This window comes from Raphanus sativus, chromosome 7 (genome assembly GCF_000801105.2).
Source record: "Raphanus sativus cultivar WK10039 chromosome 7, ASM80110v3, whole genome shotgun sequence".
NCBI lineage: Eukaryota > Viridiplantae > Streptophyta > Magnoliopsida > Brassicales > Brassicaceae > Raphanus > Raphanus sativus.
In genome coordinates this window covers 14,585,230-14,599,139 of record NC_079517.1, presented here as the reverse complement: position 1 = coordinate 14,599,139, position 13,910 = coordinate 14,585,230, and the positions used below count along the sequence as shown (strand labels likewise).

The following is a 13,910-nucleotide window of genomic DNA, read 5'->3' as shown; positions in this document are numbered from 1 at the left end:
TTGCTTTATTTCTGTATCTTTCGAGATCCATATACTCAATTTATCTCCATAATCTATGTTGTACCGTCGTCCTCTTGGCTTATAACAATGTCTCAACTGTTACAATCTGCTAATCCTAGTTCGCTGGTAAAATGGTTTGACTCGTTCATTAATTTTTTAGACAATGTCTAGATTTCGAATCCATAATTAACAGATGAAAAGTTTACAAAAAAAGCACAAAATTTTTATAGAACGGAAGTGATACATACACAATTAAGTGATACAGTCAGACGTACGTAATACGGCAGGTATCGATAGTAGATTCGTTTCATGTAATAGTTTTCGTAATTATGATATCATAATAAATCGACTTTAGAATAAAATTACAATCTGCTAAACGAACTTTGTGAGACAACTCTGGCTCATGATACTAAGTTAGAAGTATTACTAACATAACACCCATGCCTCAGTTTCTTGTCTATCATCATTTATCTACCAGTAATAAAAAAAGCTTGTTCATAATTGTTTTCATGAATCATATGACCATTAACAATTTCCTGTTTGTTGACTTTATTCCAAAGGAAAAAAAAAAATCAAAGTTCTATAGACACAGTCCTCTTTTACTCAAGGCAGATTTCAAAGCAAGCTATGTTCCTCAAGTTAAAGAAAAAACATCATCCGTGTTTGGTGCTAGTAATCTTGTTGCTAGCCTTTCCCTCGGTTACATTTCACGAAGAAGAATCCTCCCCTTCCATGGGCAAGTCTGGTTGTGTTGCCCATTCAGTCCACGAGCCATCGTAGACTGGCACATCAGTTTTCCCCACTCGGTGAAGCCCCTTAAACATTGAAAGCAACCAAGTCAAGATTCAGACTCTCTACTGCACCGTCTCAAACAATAAAAAAAATGATGGACGAAAATAATTTAATTACCATTGCAAGGATGCAAGCTGTTACCCCAGTGCCACACGAAGCCATAATAGGCTTGTCCAATGAGATCTCTGTACCAAAAAAAAAAAAACCATCGAGATCTTATATTGTGAAACTCATTCTTTCAAAAGTGGAGATGAAATAGTATTATACCTTCTTGTTCAAATCGTTTCTTCAGGTCTTCTGCTGGCAACATTGTTTGAGAAGCAGAATCAAACAACTGCAGAAAGAATAAAAATTTTACCATCATTTAAACTCCGAGGAAGTGAAGGAAGGAAACAAGTTCTCTAGAATTTAGAGGTTACCTGAGGATAAGGGACACACTTGCTTCCAGGGATATGACCACTTCTTATTCCCTTACGGGGTTCTGGAGCTGTACCATCAAACCTATTTTGCAAACAAAAATAAGCGTAAATGATTAATCGTTTTTTTTTCTAATGACAGAACTCAACTGATAATAACGTTTGCAAATCATAGTAATTAACCTGGCTTTGGAACGTGCATCTACGTGTTGATATGTTTGATCCTCCAAATTGTTCTTAACCTGTGATTTTGACCAAAACCAAGTATACAAATAAAATTAAAGCAGAGATGATATTTAAAGACAAAACCGTTCAGAAAATGCCAAAAAAACCTGATCAAGTGTCCACACTAGATGCGGCTGGAACTTGGTCTGAAAGGTTATTGGACTCACCTGAGTAGAGAAAAAAAAAGAAGAAGAAGCATCTCATTATGAATGTACAGAAAGACTGAGATAGAAAACCATTCCCCTGACTACTTACGGTATGTCCTTGGTATATTTTCTCTATAGCCTCACTTGCAGCGCTTGCTTTCAAAATAGCATCACCTGATGCACTAGATTCAACATCGTAACCTGAAGCACGCCATCTCGGTAGTCCTCCATCCAGCACCCACACTTTGTCATGCCCGAAAACTCGGAACATCCTGTTTAAGAGTTAAGAAAAGGAGCACCTATCAATTGTTAAAAAAAAGAAAAAAAAGACAGTGAACAAACCAAAAAGGAGTCCAATAACTCACCACCACACACGAGCTGCACTAAAGACACCCTTTGCATCATAAACAACCACTCCGTCCTTGTTCTCAATTCCAAGAGCAGAGCAACCAGCAGCAAAAGCTTCCTCAGACGGCAACATATGTGGCAACTGTATCAAGAAATTGATAATATCATGCTATTATTTAGATGGTTGCCTTTATATCTCCCCCATAGAAACTCACAAGTAAGAATTTGTAAGAACAATAGAAAAACATCCCAAAAATGTGAATATACAATAACATAATGTTAACAACAAAGAGTCAATATTCTTTTTTGCAAATGTTCTCAGATATGTACGGTCCCTAGATGTAGTATGTTCGTACACAATAATATCTTGAAAATGGCAGCAAAACAAGATACTAGACATTGATGATATCAACAAAGCGATTATCAAATGTTGAGTTGAGAACACAGATGTTCAGTAAAAGAGAGAACAGGGTGATTCTTACACTTGTTGATCGATCTGATATTCCATCCAAATCAAAGAAGAGAGCACCGGGGATATGAGCAACCTGTAGGAGAGAGAACAAAGTCCATTAGTAACAAGTAGCGTACTCTATCTCTTCAACAAGATTCATTTCTTTACTACAGAACGAATATAACACAAACAATCGTGGAATCAAAGAGCATATCAATAATCTGTTTGCTCTAATGCTCTCACACCTGATATTCTTGGATGGGATTCCTCTGCTCATCTGGCATGTACCATGACGCATCCAATACCTGAGCACAGAACCCAAAAACAGGTAAAATTTAAAGTATTTGAAGAAACCAAAAAGGGGAGTCGTCACCTTCAAATCAGGCTCTCTAAGATTAGAATGGAGCCAATCGACAGAAACAACAGGCTCATTAGTTGGTACAGATGAAGTCGAGTAGCCTGCTCTTGCCCCACTCACAGTAGAAGCCATAGCTCGAGCTGATCTATAAGCTGTAGAGGAAAAGCCTAACTGAGAGTAGAACCCTCTCCTCTGCAATTATCATCACAACACAACACAAGAAAAAAAAAGAGTCAAACTTTATAAACACAGAGCCAAACTAAACAAAATTAAATCGCTAGTTTCTGATACAAAGCATCGAGATTGACTCGCAGATCTCATTCAACAAAGTGTAAGCCTTTATGAAAGCCTTCCTAAACCGATCAAAGGAGATTGGATTAAGGACTTACAGTAAGAAAGGAGGGGAGATTAAGGGTTGTCTTTTGGGGGAGAAGAGAAGGAGTGATCAAGCGGTGGCTTGCAGACAGAAAGGTTCTGGAGAACAGTGTCGAAGCCATGTCAGCGTTTCAATTGCAACTAATAAGTGTGAAGATGGGTTTGATTTGGAAAAAAAGACTCCAACTTTATTTAGATTCTCTCCAGGTAAAGAAGAGAACCCAACAAGTTTTAGTTTTACTGCTGCTTCTGCCGCCACGAACCGGTCAGGAACAGAGGACACGCACTTAAGGTAATTTTGTAGTTATTGAGATGCCAGACTCTGTTGGTGTATAATATAAAAGTTTTGTCTGAAAGTGAAAATAGACATAAATATTGGAGCATTTTGTAAATTACGTTAAACGTCGTCGTTTTCTAATTTTTGTTTTTTTTTTGTTTTGTTTTGTTTTGTTTGCGCAACTCTTTCTTCAAGCAACCTAAAAAGCTTTATTAATCAGTCTTCATCCGTCTCTCTCTTTTTTCTCTACTGCGTCCATTCTGTTGTTCGATCCGTACACCAAAGGTATGATATTTATATGTATCTCGATTGAAAGTTGTCTCCTTTGTCGAAACCCATATTGAGAATTGGAATCTATATCTTTGTTTGATTAAAAATCTTTGTCAGATTTAGTCGCATTCAGTGTATAGTAATTATGCAAACAAACAGGGGTTTATGTTGATAAAAAAAAAAAAAGAGTGTGTGAATGAATCGTTGGTTCCAAGTTTTAATTTTTTCTTTCCAGTAAATTTGTTAGAAGATTGATACTATGTTTCGTTTTTGCAGGTTTTTTTTTCCTTTTTTTGAGCTAAGCTTAAAGGTGCAATGGGAGACAGTCAGTACTCGTTTTCTCTCACTACGTTCAGGTTCAAAACTTGTTTTTTTATCAATTATTCAAACGCATCTTCTCTTTCTGATCTTTTAGATTGGTGGTTAATAATTTGTGTTGTGGCTATGAAAAAAACAGCCCATCAGGGAAGCTTGTTCAGATAGAGCATGCTCTTACAGCTGTTGGATCAGGCCAAACATCTTTGGGAATTAAAGGTTTTCTTTTGTCACTTGTCAATGATGAATGAATGACCTGTTGGTGAATTCTAGATAGGAACTTTTATGAAACATGAATGTGGTTTGTTTCTTTCTTTCATGCAGCTTCAAACGGAGTTGTCATTGCAACAGAGAAGAAACTTCCTTCCATTCTGGTTGATGAAGCCTCTGTAAGTTTGAATATAAACCTCCTCTTGTGGTGAACATGCTTGTCGAACTTTACTAGGTAGGTTGTAACCTAATAATGTCTCTACTTCAGGTTCAAAAGATTCAGCATTTGACTCCCAACATTGGAGTTGTTTACAGGTTCTCCTCCTCCTCAGCTATCTCTGCTTCTTGTTTTAATACCAGACCTCATCGTTTCCATGCTAACTTTGATATTTCCTTTCTTTCTATCAAGTGGTATGGGTCCTGATTTCCGAGTTCTTGTGCGAAAGAGTAGGAAGCAGGCTGAGCAATATAACCGTCTCTACAAAGTAATCTTTTACATCTCTCTTCTTATCTACGTTCTCTTGGAGTATAGTAATGCTTTTATGAATCATACAGTATATAATAGATCTTCAATCCTTGTTGGTTCTCAGATACTTTGGATTAGTTAATAAACTCTTTCTTATTAGTACTAATAAGGTTTCAACTTACAGGAACCCATCCCTGTTACTCAACTTGTAAGGGAAACCGCAACGGTGATGCAAGAGTTCACTCAATCAGGGTAAGTACTATTCAAAAAAATCTCTATGGTTACTTCCTCCTTTATGCTCAACAGGGTTAATAAGAGTTCTGCTTATTTGCTCATTAGGTTTAAAATTGATTTGGCATTTTTGTTAAAAGAACAATTGTATCCATTAACTAGGCTACTGAATCTTACTTCAAACTTTCAATTTCCTTCTCCTCGTAACAGTGGTGTTAGGCCGTTTGGAGTTTCTCTACTAGTGGCTGGGTATGATGACAAAGGTCCTCAGCTCTATCAGGTATGTAGTAACATTATTACTGCTTATGTTAAAATAAAAACATCTTATTATCATTTTTTTCACTAGGTGGATCCGTCTGGCTCTTATTTCTCATGGAAAGCTTCTGCCATGGGAAAGAATGTTTCAAATGCTAAGACATTTCTTGAGAAGAGGTGAAAACATTTTAACTGTTTGTGTTATGATCTTGGAAGCATGTCAATTTCATCTTAAGTCTCTTATTAGGTACACAGAAGATATGGAACTTGATGATGCCATTCACACTGCGATTTTAACTTTGAAGGAAGGGTGAGAGTTCTTACCAAATCCTGTTTTTTTTCAGAGTTTTGACGGAACCTAACATCTTTTTTTTTAATCGTCTGATTCACAGTTTTGAGGGAGAAATCTCGAGCAAAAACATTGAGATTGGCAAGATTGGTGCTGACAAAGTTTTCAGGTAACGTTTTCTCAAGACTCCAAACAAATAGAACCAAAGAACTTTTGTTATTGCCTATAAGTGTTCTGAAAAGAGTCTCTTATGTTATGTGCAGGGTACTAACACCTGCAGAGATCGACGATTACTTGGCTGAAGTAGAGTAAACTCTCACCTTGCCCGTCCGTGCAGCTGAGCATGATTTGAATACTAATGCTATCTTTTATTTTCTCTGGCTGGTTGCACAAACTTGATGGTTATTGCTTCTGTAAAACTTTTGGAACTTGTTAAGACTCTAGAATTATGTTCAAAATCTTCTGCACACAAATTACTTGATTAATTTTTTGTTCAAAATGTCATGCACACAAATTACTTGAGCCAAAACTTTAATTTTTTTTTTGTCCATCTCCATTGAATATTCAAGAAACATTCCGGAGGATGAATCATTATGGAGATTAGCTTATTTATTCAGTAATATGATTTGGTACAAGTTGATAGAAGTGATGGCATAGGGGACAAGGACGTTGCTTGACTCGTTGAAAAAATGCAGATGTGTTTACTTGTTATTCAACAAAGCTAGCTGGTGGATTGTTGTTAGATGATGGACAATGATTATCGAGCTCACCAATATTCTTCTACAAATAACTCTGTATAGCAAAAGTTTCAATGTTAAGCATCATCTTGAATATGATTTAGTCTTAGAGCGTTAGTATAGTATATAGTTTGATCATTTAGCTATATCTGTATCATCTACACACTTGAAAATGCCAAGAAGTCAACTATAAGATACATTTTCTATATTATCTAACTTTCTTCAAGTACTGATATCCAGAATAATAACTTAAGAATACGCCTTAAACCATGTAGTAAAATCATAATTTGGATTTGTTAATGTATCATGAAGGTCTTCAAAAGTGATGATGATGATGATGATGCTTCGTCTGGTGTTCCATGTTTACCCTGTTGATTATCAGCTTCTCCTAACTCTAGTTCGCTTTCCAGGTGCTTGAACCACTTCTTGACTTCTTCTTCATCAGACTCTTCTTCTGCTCTGAACTCATTTGCACCAGATTGTTGAAGTGAGTTTGTTGAAGTATCTAAGAAACTCCATATGTCAGGATCTGAGTCAAAAGGGATCTCTAGTAGATGTGGTTTGTCTACCTCTTGAATAATGTCCTTAAACTCGCTGTATCCAAACAAGAGGCCTATCTTTGGATCAGCTTCCTGGTTTAAATTGTTGGAACCACCAGAAGACACTGAAGTAGTAGAGTCTTGAGAGGTCTTTGTGTTCAAACAACCTTCTGCGTGAGACTTATCTTCTTTCCCACAAGAAACAGAATCACTTGAACATGGTGTGGTTGCTGAGCTCTGAACAAGTCTTTTCTTTAGATGGGTATGCCACACATTCTTGATCTCGTTATCTGTTCTTCCTGGAAGTTGAGAAGCTATTTTCGACCACCTTATCAAAAATGTAGAAAGCCAATTTCAATATCAAATCACCCTTTGATTCACCAGAAGTATATATACAGAGAGCATATAGTGATTTTACTTGTTTCCATAGTTTTGGTGAAGCTTGATGATTGTTTCCTCCTCCTCTGCAGTGAAGTTGCCTCGCTTCACATCTGGTCTAAGGTAGTTGATCCACCTTAGACGACAACTCTTTCCACATCTTAGTAGACCTTCATTATATATATTCAGAATCATGTTAAGAAAAGCCATTCAAGAGGCTTGGCTTTGATCATGATCAGAAATCAACAACATACCAGATTGTTTAGGGAGAGATCTCCAGTTCTCATGACCAAACTTTTGAATGAAAGAGATGAGTTTCAAGTCTTCTTCTGGGCTCCATGGACCTCTCTTCACTTTGGTCTTGTCACAACAAGGTGCTCTTCCCTTCCTCATTCCCTCCTCTCTCTCTCTCTCTCTCTCTCTCTCTCTCTCTCTCTCTCTCTCTCTCTCTCTCTCTCTCTCTCTCTCTTCTCTCTCTCTCTCTCTCTCTCTCTCTCTCTCTCTCTCTCTCTCTCTCTCTTCTTCTTCTGTTTATATACAATCAATTTTGAGATTTACTTTTACCAAATAGAATTGGTTATGTTGTTTATATAAATGAGAGGTAAGAGGGTGATCTTGACATGAGAAAGATACATGAAAACAAATGGATTTGATAAATTGTCAAATCAGATTTGTTGATTATTATTTGTTAGTATTCCATTTTCTTACTTGATTTGGTATCTACATGATGCATGCAACTTATCTTTTCTTTTGATATGCTTGCTCACGTTTGTGTTAGAAGCAAATAAATAGTTAAGTTAAAAGAACAGTTATTTTATTCTTTGACTACTAAAACTAAAAAACAAAACAAAAAACTAGTTTCCGAAAATAAAAGTTATAAGCTTTGAGATTCTTTTCCAGAATGTATTAGGCAATTTTTCTAATCTAAAACTAGGTATAGGACAAGTGCTCATTTTGTTATCTTATTTTATTTAGAATTCTAAAAAACAGTTAAGTATTTTTAATTACAATAATGGAATTAAGCACATGTAAATACTGTAAACAATAATAGTTTTAAAGTAAATTATATATTAGTCTTTTATTAGGTAGTGTTTTTGTCTAAATATGCAATGAGATTTGACAATATTGTTAATTTCTGTCAACTAATTTTGTCTAACTCACTCACATAAGCAACGTGGCTCCATGCAACATTGCCAACTCTTGAATATGGATATTATCCCATAACCATGTAGTTCCAAAACAATGATTAAGAAATTATCTCTCATGAACCATGCTGTCTAAATTTTAATGATACCTCCCTCATGCCATGTAATTATTATATTTATGTTTTGTCAAGACTGTCGATTTCTTATAATAAAAAAAACGCTGCAGAGAAAAATGCAAAAGCTATAAATTAAACGTGAGAGCTAAAAGAGAATGCTATAGAAACATCATAAGGTTAATTCAAAATCACATCCTAAAATACAAAAAAAAACGATGTAGTATGTGTGAGCAAAGTGCACGATCTCACCAAACAAAAGAGAGTGGAAAAGGTCAGAGACATGCGTCGTTTTTGACTTCTTTGATGTTTGGTGGGTTTGGTTTTGTTGTTGGCACTTGGCTACGTTGATTACTTAATATCACCAAACCTTCATTACTTTATTAATTTCTATCTAACCATCCAAAAATGATTCTCAGTAGTTGTAATATACACTTATTCACCACTATCACTATGCACTCCAAAACCAATTATTAATGGTTGGAGTATTAAGCATCACCCGTGATTGAAGCTAACTCGCGAAGTAAGAAACCAAACAATACTTGTAAGGTCTCGATTGGTACTAGTGACTAAGAAGCAGTAGCAGTATACTGTAAAAGTAATATAATGCGAAACTGTATACTCTCATTTTTTTCATGAGTATGATCACTATATTTTAGGTTCATTTAATAAATGAGTTTAATGATCGAGCTTAAAAAAGATCACGAGTTATATGAACGATCGTTAATGAACATGAGCTGACTCATGAGCTCGTTCATTTCTTATGGAAAAAATAATTTTTATATTTATCATATTTATCTTTAAAACTAAAATGTAAAATATACATAAGTAATATAGGAGTAAAACTTTTAAAAGTTATCTATACTTTTTCCGAAGAAAGAAAAAAGAGACTATCCTGTTTAGAAATTATCAAAATCTTCTATATAAACCCACGTTAACCATATCATCTCTCTCACAAATTTCATTGATCTCAAATTTGACATACGTCTCCTCTCACTTTGCTTATCGTAACTCAGAACTCATGGAAAGTTATTTATGATTAATAGTTTTATTAAATTTTGGATAATACTATAGAAGTAATTTTATCGATGTTTAATTTAATATAGTTATAATTATTTTGTGTTAGATCACGAGTTAGCTCATTTAACTCATGATCTAGATGATCCGAGTACGAGTTTACATATTGAAGCTCATATAATAAATGAGCTGATCTGAGCTAACTCATGAAAGAGCCGAGCTTACTATGAGCTGAGCTGAGCGAGCTAGCTCATTTTGACACCCCTATTGGTAGATCAGTAGCAATATACAATTTTAAAATATCATAAAAGTTAATATATAATATATTTATTTTAAAATAATATATATTAAATTATAGTATATATTAATAATGTATTTGTTATTAATGATAATGAATCTTATCTAATTACATAAGTTAAATTAAATTCTACATGTGAAATATTATTTATATTATTGTAAATGTAAAATTTATTTAAATTTTTAAAAATTATTTTTGGATATACAAATATTTTTTATATTATTAAATAAAACAAATTAGTTATATATAATCTATATATAATTTATCATTATTTATTTATTGGTAGAACAATAAATAATTCATATATAATATTATCATAAAAATTAATATATGACATATAGTTTATTTATTTCTAAATAACATAGATATGTTTACTTTATAATATATAATATATAAATATATATTTTGTTATGTTTTTTAATTGAGTATAATGAATGATATGTGTAATTATATAAATTATATTATTTTTTAAATGTTAAATATTGTTCTTTTTAAAAAGTTAAAATATTTAATCGCAAATTTTATTCTTTTTAAATATAGTTTTTGATTATAAACATACTTTTATATTATTAATTAAAAATTAATTAATTATATAATTATTTTTAATTTATTATATATTTTAACTACAAATGCTTTACCAAAAGCTCCATATGAGAGCATTGAGCAAAGAGCAATGCTTTTGTAAATGCTTCTATGATTAATGTTAATTGGATAATGACGAACATAATGCTTATGTTAATGCTCTGTCAATCAAGCTTTAAGTAGTTGCGAATATTCAGTGATACATATAAGTTATAAATGTTTAGTTCAAAAATTTATATAAATATATACAAGTCTAAATTTTCGACATTCAAAATGAGAGTCTGTGGGTTTTGCTTGTTTATGAGGAGGACCTTGGTGATCAGAGGGTTGGTGAACAAATATATGAGCAGGGGCGAACCCAAGAATTAATTTCACTGGGGTCAAAAATAATAATGTGACATTTAGAGGAATCAAACCCGGGTATTTGGGGATTCAGACACAGAGTTTTACCAACACAGTTACTGATTCTTTAACAGTTCTCCATACAAAACAACATTTTATTGTATATTTGTGGTGTCAAAGTGATCCCACTTCTCTCTATGTGGGTTCGTCTCTGTATATGAGTGGAAACTATATGTGGACAAAAGTGATATAGTTTTTCAATGTCGCTATGGAGTATGGACCTTATTTGGCATATAAGATTTTATAAAGTAAAATGAAATTTCTGTAATCTTAGAGCTTAAATAAGTAGTGCCGGCTCAGTTAGGGGGGCGAGCATAAATTGTTTTTTAAACCCTTCAATTGTAAAAAAAAAAACTATTTTAGCATGATTTTTAAAAAATTATATAAAATGTTATAAACTTTATATATGAAAATATTTTAAATAAAACATTTTAAAATACATGAATATTTATTTTTGTTTTTAAAAGAATTTAATTTTTTTTAAAAGATAAAATAGAATTAAAAAATTGGACCCCTAATATCATTGACACCGGAGCGGTCGCACTGTTCGTCTCCTAACTGAGCCGACACGCATAAACGAAAGGGTTTAAGCTCTAAGGTAAAATGGAATTTCTGTAACCTTAGTGCTTAAACGAAATTGTCATGATTTTTACAACAAGATATGAGCTTAAATAAGTAGGTCTAGAAAGGGTAACACAAGGAAATTACAATTTGAATTGATTAATGGGAGAATTTGTGAAATAACCAAAAAATAAACAAATTAGATTTATAGACTGAGAGTAGAAAGAGATATGAAGAGAGAGAAGAGCATTTTGGTTACTTACTTAATTGGGTTTTTTGTTTGGTTATAGAGTGCAATTTTCCTTGATTAATAGTCACCTAAATAAGATTTTTCAAGTATAAGTTAACGTTGGATTATAGATTTAAGAGGTCCAGATAAGACACCTACTCTTGAAAAACATGAGACCTTAAACAATTAAGAATACTATCCATCCTTGGGTTGGTAGGACCTTTGCTTAATACTATAGTGATTTAATTTTTTTTCTTGATCACCTAACTAATCAGTAATCAGTCATTTGGTCCAAGCACAAAGCCAATAATTCCAAATTAAATAAAACAATGGCAAAAGATTGGGGCATACATTAAAAAGCTTAGTAGATAAACTTTTAGCGTGACATCCACGGTGGGAGATAGACCAATAATAGAGAACCAGAAGGACGCTTGGGCCTGTATTCACTGGCTCGCTATACAAGTGAACGGCAACCAATGTCAAAGGTGGTGGTGGTGACTCTGAATATGGCTTCAACACTAATTGTTTAGTAGATAAACCAAGGTTTCTAAATCAGTTGGTAAATGGTTTACAGCTGTGAGTTCCGTCATTTGGGTTCGAATCCAGATCACTGGAAAATTAACATTTTGGCATTGCTAGGGACAGAGGACGACCGACATGTGGCAACACGTGACTAGTCTGGACCATTTCTGTGGGGCCAAAATATCTCTGTATAATTAAAAAAAACAAATGATTTTGCATGCATGACGCACATGGATTGATATGGGAACAAATCTATTTTATCATTAAGTCATTTGCCGAATGTTCAAGAAATCGTTACACGAGCTGTGATTTAATGTCTAGTGCCTAAATTGATTAATCGAACTTATAAATTATTAGTTAGTCGGATTAAACGTAGGATTTTTTCTTGCTAATAAAATAATTGAAGATCGAACTACTAATTCTTAATCAAGGTTTTGGAGAAACATGAGGATGTCATTGATCTTTATTAATGACTTAAATGTGATATAAGTTTGGTTTGGGACAAATCTCGTTGAAAGTGGAGTTTTTTTTTGGGTTCTTGGTACTGATTCTGGCCAAGTCTCGCTCCACAGCAGAAGATCCGTTACATAGTAGTCTTGATGCATCTTTTGAAAAAATGGATTCAGACTATTGATTGCTTGGCTGAGTAGCTGATCTTCACTATGAGTCTATCACTCAATTATATTTGTAAGTGAGGATAATGATCTTGTAGGTGCCATTACCAAACCTTCTGCTTGGCCATCTATCAAATTCTACTCATGAAAGTTTCTTTTACAGTTTCAATTTTTTTTAAAAAAAAAAAGTTTCAAAGAAATTTAGATTGGAATATTCAGCTTCACCATCATAAAACTATTGTTGGTGCACATTCTTTATTGCTAACAGTGTAATTCAAGAGGATCGGTTTCAATCACATATTAATTCAGGATATCCTTTCATGGTTAAGACAAAAAAAGAATTGTTAAGTCAAATACAAATTATACTATTATAATTTAAACCAAAATAGTTGATTAATAGTTAAGTTTAATTTTACTTATATGTAAAAGTTAAGATAAAATACATGTTTTGTGTACATTTAAATGTAATAGTATATATGTATATATTTAGAATTATAATCTTGGAAATATTTTTTTATCTGTTTATTTTTGTTAAAAATATATTCACAGTCTATAAAACTAAGAGAAATTTTTTATCAGGTATATAATTATCAAAGCATAAAACTAAATAGTATCTATAAAATTTGTAGATATTAAAAAGAAACTAATGATATTGAGATTAGAAAATCTACATTTAAAAAAACTGAATAAAATTTGGAAGAATTTTTAGTAACAAAAATTTATAAATATTAAAATATAATTAAATATTATTTCGAAAATTGTAAAATATTATTATATTTGTATTTCTATTGTTATATTATTTATTGTTATATTAATAATGATCTATAAGTTATTATTATATTTTAACAAACTTACCAAAATAGATATCAACATTAAATATAAATGTACATGTCACAATTAGCTTCAAACATATCATTATTTTAGTTTGTCATGTCATCATTTTTCTTTTACGGTCAATGTAGTAGTGACATATCAAATTACTTTTTAAATAATATTTATGAGATTGAAATAGAGGAATACGTGTTGGAAATAAGATCACACGTTGAAAATATAAAATTGACTTAAGAACTCCCTTCGTTTCAAAATAGATGATGTTTTAAAGAGTTTTATAGTATTTTTTATGATTGGTGGAATTATGTTTTTTAAAATATTTTTAGTGTTACTTTTAAGAAAAAGGTGTATGTCTTAATCCTTATGTCTCCATCCAAAACATCGACTATTTTGGAACAGAGGGAGTAATATTTAAGGGACTTGAACACTTCATTTACCACCAATTGGTTTTAAGTTGAAAACACATTATCTCGGAGCGGGATTATATTAAGATTAGTGGTTATACACATCATTATCTC

The 13,910-nt window shown here is 32.7% G+C and overlaps 3 protein-coding genes across 4 annotated transcripts; 1 reads left to right on the top strand and 2 right to left on the bottom strand.

The window, feature by feature from the left end:
• Nucleotides 1-481: 481 nt before the first annotated feature.
• Nucleotides 482-3,387, bottom strand: LOC108814582 (thiosulfate/3-mercaptopyruvate sulfurtransferase 1, mitochondrial). 2 transcript variants are annotated; one of them, XM_018587182.2, is made up of 12 exons: nucleotides 3,126-3,387; nucleotides 2,752-2,928; nucleotides 2,624-2,683; nucleotides 2,410-2,472; nucleotides 1,945-2,069; nucleotides 1,689-1,851; nucleotides 1,541-1,600; nucleotides 1,392-1,450; nucleotides 1,212-1,293; nucleotides 1,060-1,126; nucleotides 910-977; nucleotides 482-815 (listed from the first exon to the last, which is right to left on the bottom strand). In XM_018587182.2, the coding sequence occupies exons 1-12, from the start codon at nucleotides 3,231-3,233 to the stop codon at nucleotides 708-710; spliced, it is 1,140 nt and encodes a 379-aa protein (XP_018442684.1). In that variant the 5' UTR covers nucleotides 3,234-3,387; the 3' UTR covers nucleotides 482-707. The 2 variants fall into 2 exon arrangements, with proteins under 2 accessions (XP_018442684.1, XP_018442685.1); XM_018587183.2 differs by lacking the exons at nucleotides 2,752-2,928; nucleotides 3,126-3,387 and having other exon boundaries at nucleotides 1,941-2,069; nucleotides 2,624-2,676.
• A 191-nt stretch (nucleotides 3,388-3,578) lies between these two features.
• Nucleotides 3,579-5,923, top strand: LOC108815899 (proteasome subunit alpha type-2-A). Its single transcript, XM_018588431.2, has 12 exons — nucleotides 3,579-3,675; nucleotides 3,936-4,014; nucleotides 4,116-4,192; nucleotides 4,298-4,362; nucleotides 4,452-4,498; nucleotides 4,593-4,668; nucleotides 4,834-4,901; nucleotides 5,091-5,160; nucleotides 5,227-5,312; nucleotides 5,383-5,445; nucleotides 5,528-5,593; nucleotides 5,688-5,923. Exons 2-12 carry the CDS (start codon nucleotides 3,974-3,976, stop codon nucleotides 5,734-5,736), a joined length of 708 nt encoding a protein of 235 aa, XP_018443933.1. The 5' UTR covers nucleotides 3,579-3,675; nucleotides 3,936-3,973; the 3' UTR covers nucleotides 5,737-5,923.
• A 307-nt stretch (nucleotides 5,924-6,230) lies between these two features.
• Nucleotides 6,231-7,505, bottom strand: LOC108815476 (transcription factor MYB63-like). The gene is made up of 3 exons (XM_018588065.2): nucleotides 7,333-7,505; nucleotides 7,119-7,248; nucleotides 6,231-7,028 (listed from the first exon to the last, which is right to left on the bottom strand). The coding sequence occupies exons 1-3, from the start codon at nucleotides 7,469-7,471 to the stop codon at nucleotides 6,458-6,460; spliced, it is 840 nt and encodes a 279-aa protein (XP_018443567.2). The 5' UTR covers nucleotides 7,472-7,505; the 3' UTR covers nucleotides 6,231-6,457.
• Between the last annotated feature and the right edge of the window lie 6,405 nt (nucleotides 7,506-13,910).

Bases quoted from the DNA above. Each gene is read 5' to 3' on its own strand.
- LOC108814582 (XM_018587182.2), bottom strand. From the start codon at position 3,233: ATGGCTTCGACACTGTTCTCCAGAACCTTTCTGTCTGCAAGCCACCGC. The intron at 2,070-2,409 runs GTAAGAATCACC...TTCTTGATACAG, and splicing joins TATCAGATCGATCAACAAGT to TTGCCACATATGTTGCCGTC. The intron at 1,852-1,944 runs GTGAGTTATTGG...ACTCTTAAACAG, and splicing joins AGTGCAGCTCGTGTGTGGTG to GATGTTCCGAGTTTTCGGGC.
- LOC108815899 (XM_018588431.2), top strand. From the start codon at position 3,974: ATGGGAGACAGTCAGTACTCGTTTTCTCTCACTACGTTCAG. The intron at 4,902-5,090 runs GTAAGTACTATT...TCCTCGTAACAG, and splicing joins CAAGAGTTCACTCAATCAGG to TGGTGTTAGGCCGTTTGGAG. The intron at 5,161-5,226 runs GTATGTAGTAAC...TTTTTTCACTAG, and splicing joins AAGGTCCTCAGCTCTATCAG to GTGGATCCGTCTGGCTCTTA.
- LOC108815476 (XM_018588065.2), bottom strand. From the start codon at position 7,471: ATGAGGAAGGGAAGAGCACCTTGTTGTGACAAGACCAAAGTGAAGAGA. The intron at 7,249-7,332 runs GTATGTTGTTGA...TATATAATGAAG, and splicing joins ATCTCTCCCTAAACAATCTG to GTCTACTAAGATGTGGAAAG. The intron at 7,029-7,118 runs GTAAAATCACTA...ATTTTTGATAAG, and splicing joins CACCAAAACTATGGAAACAA to GTGGTCGAAAATAGCTTCTC.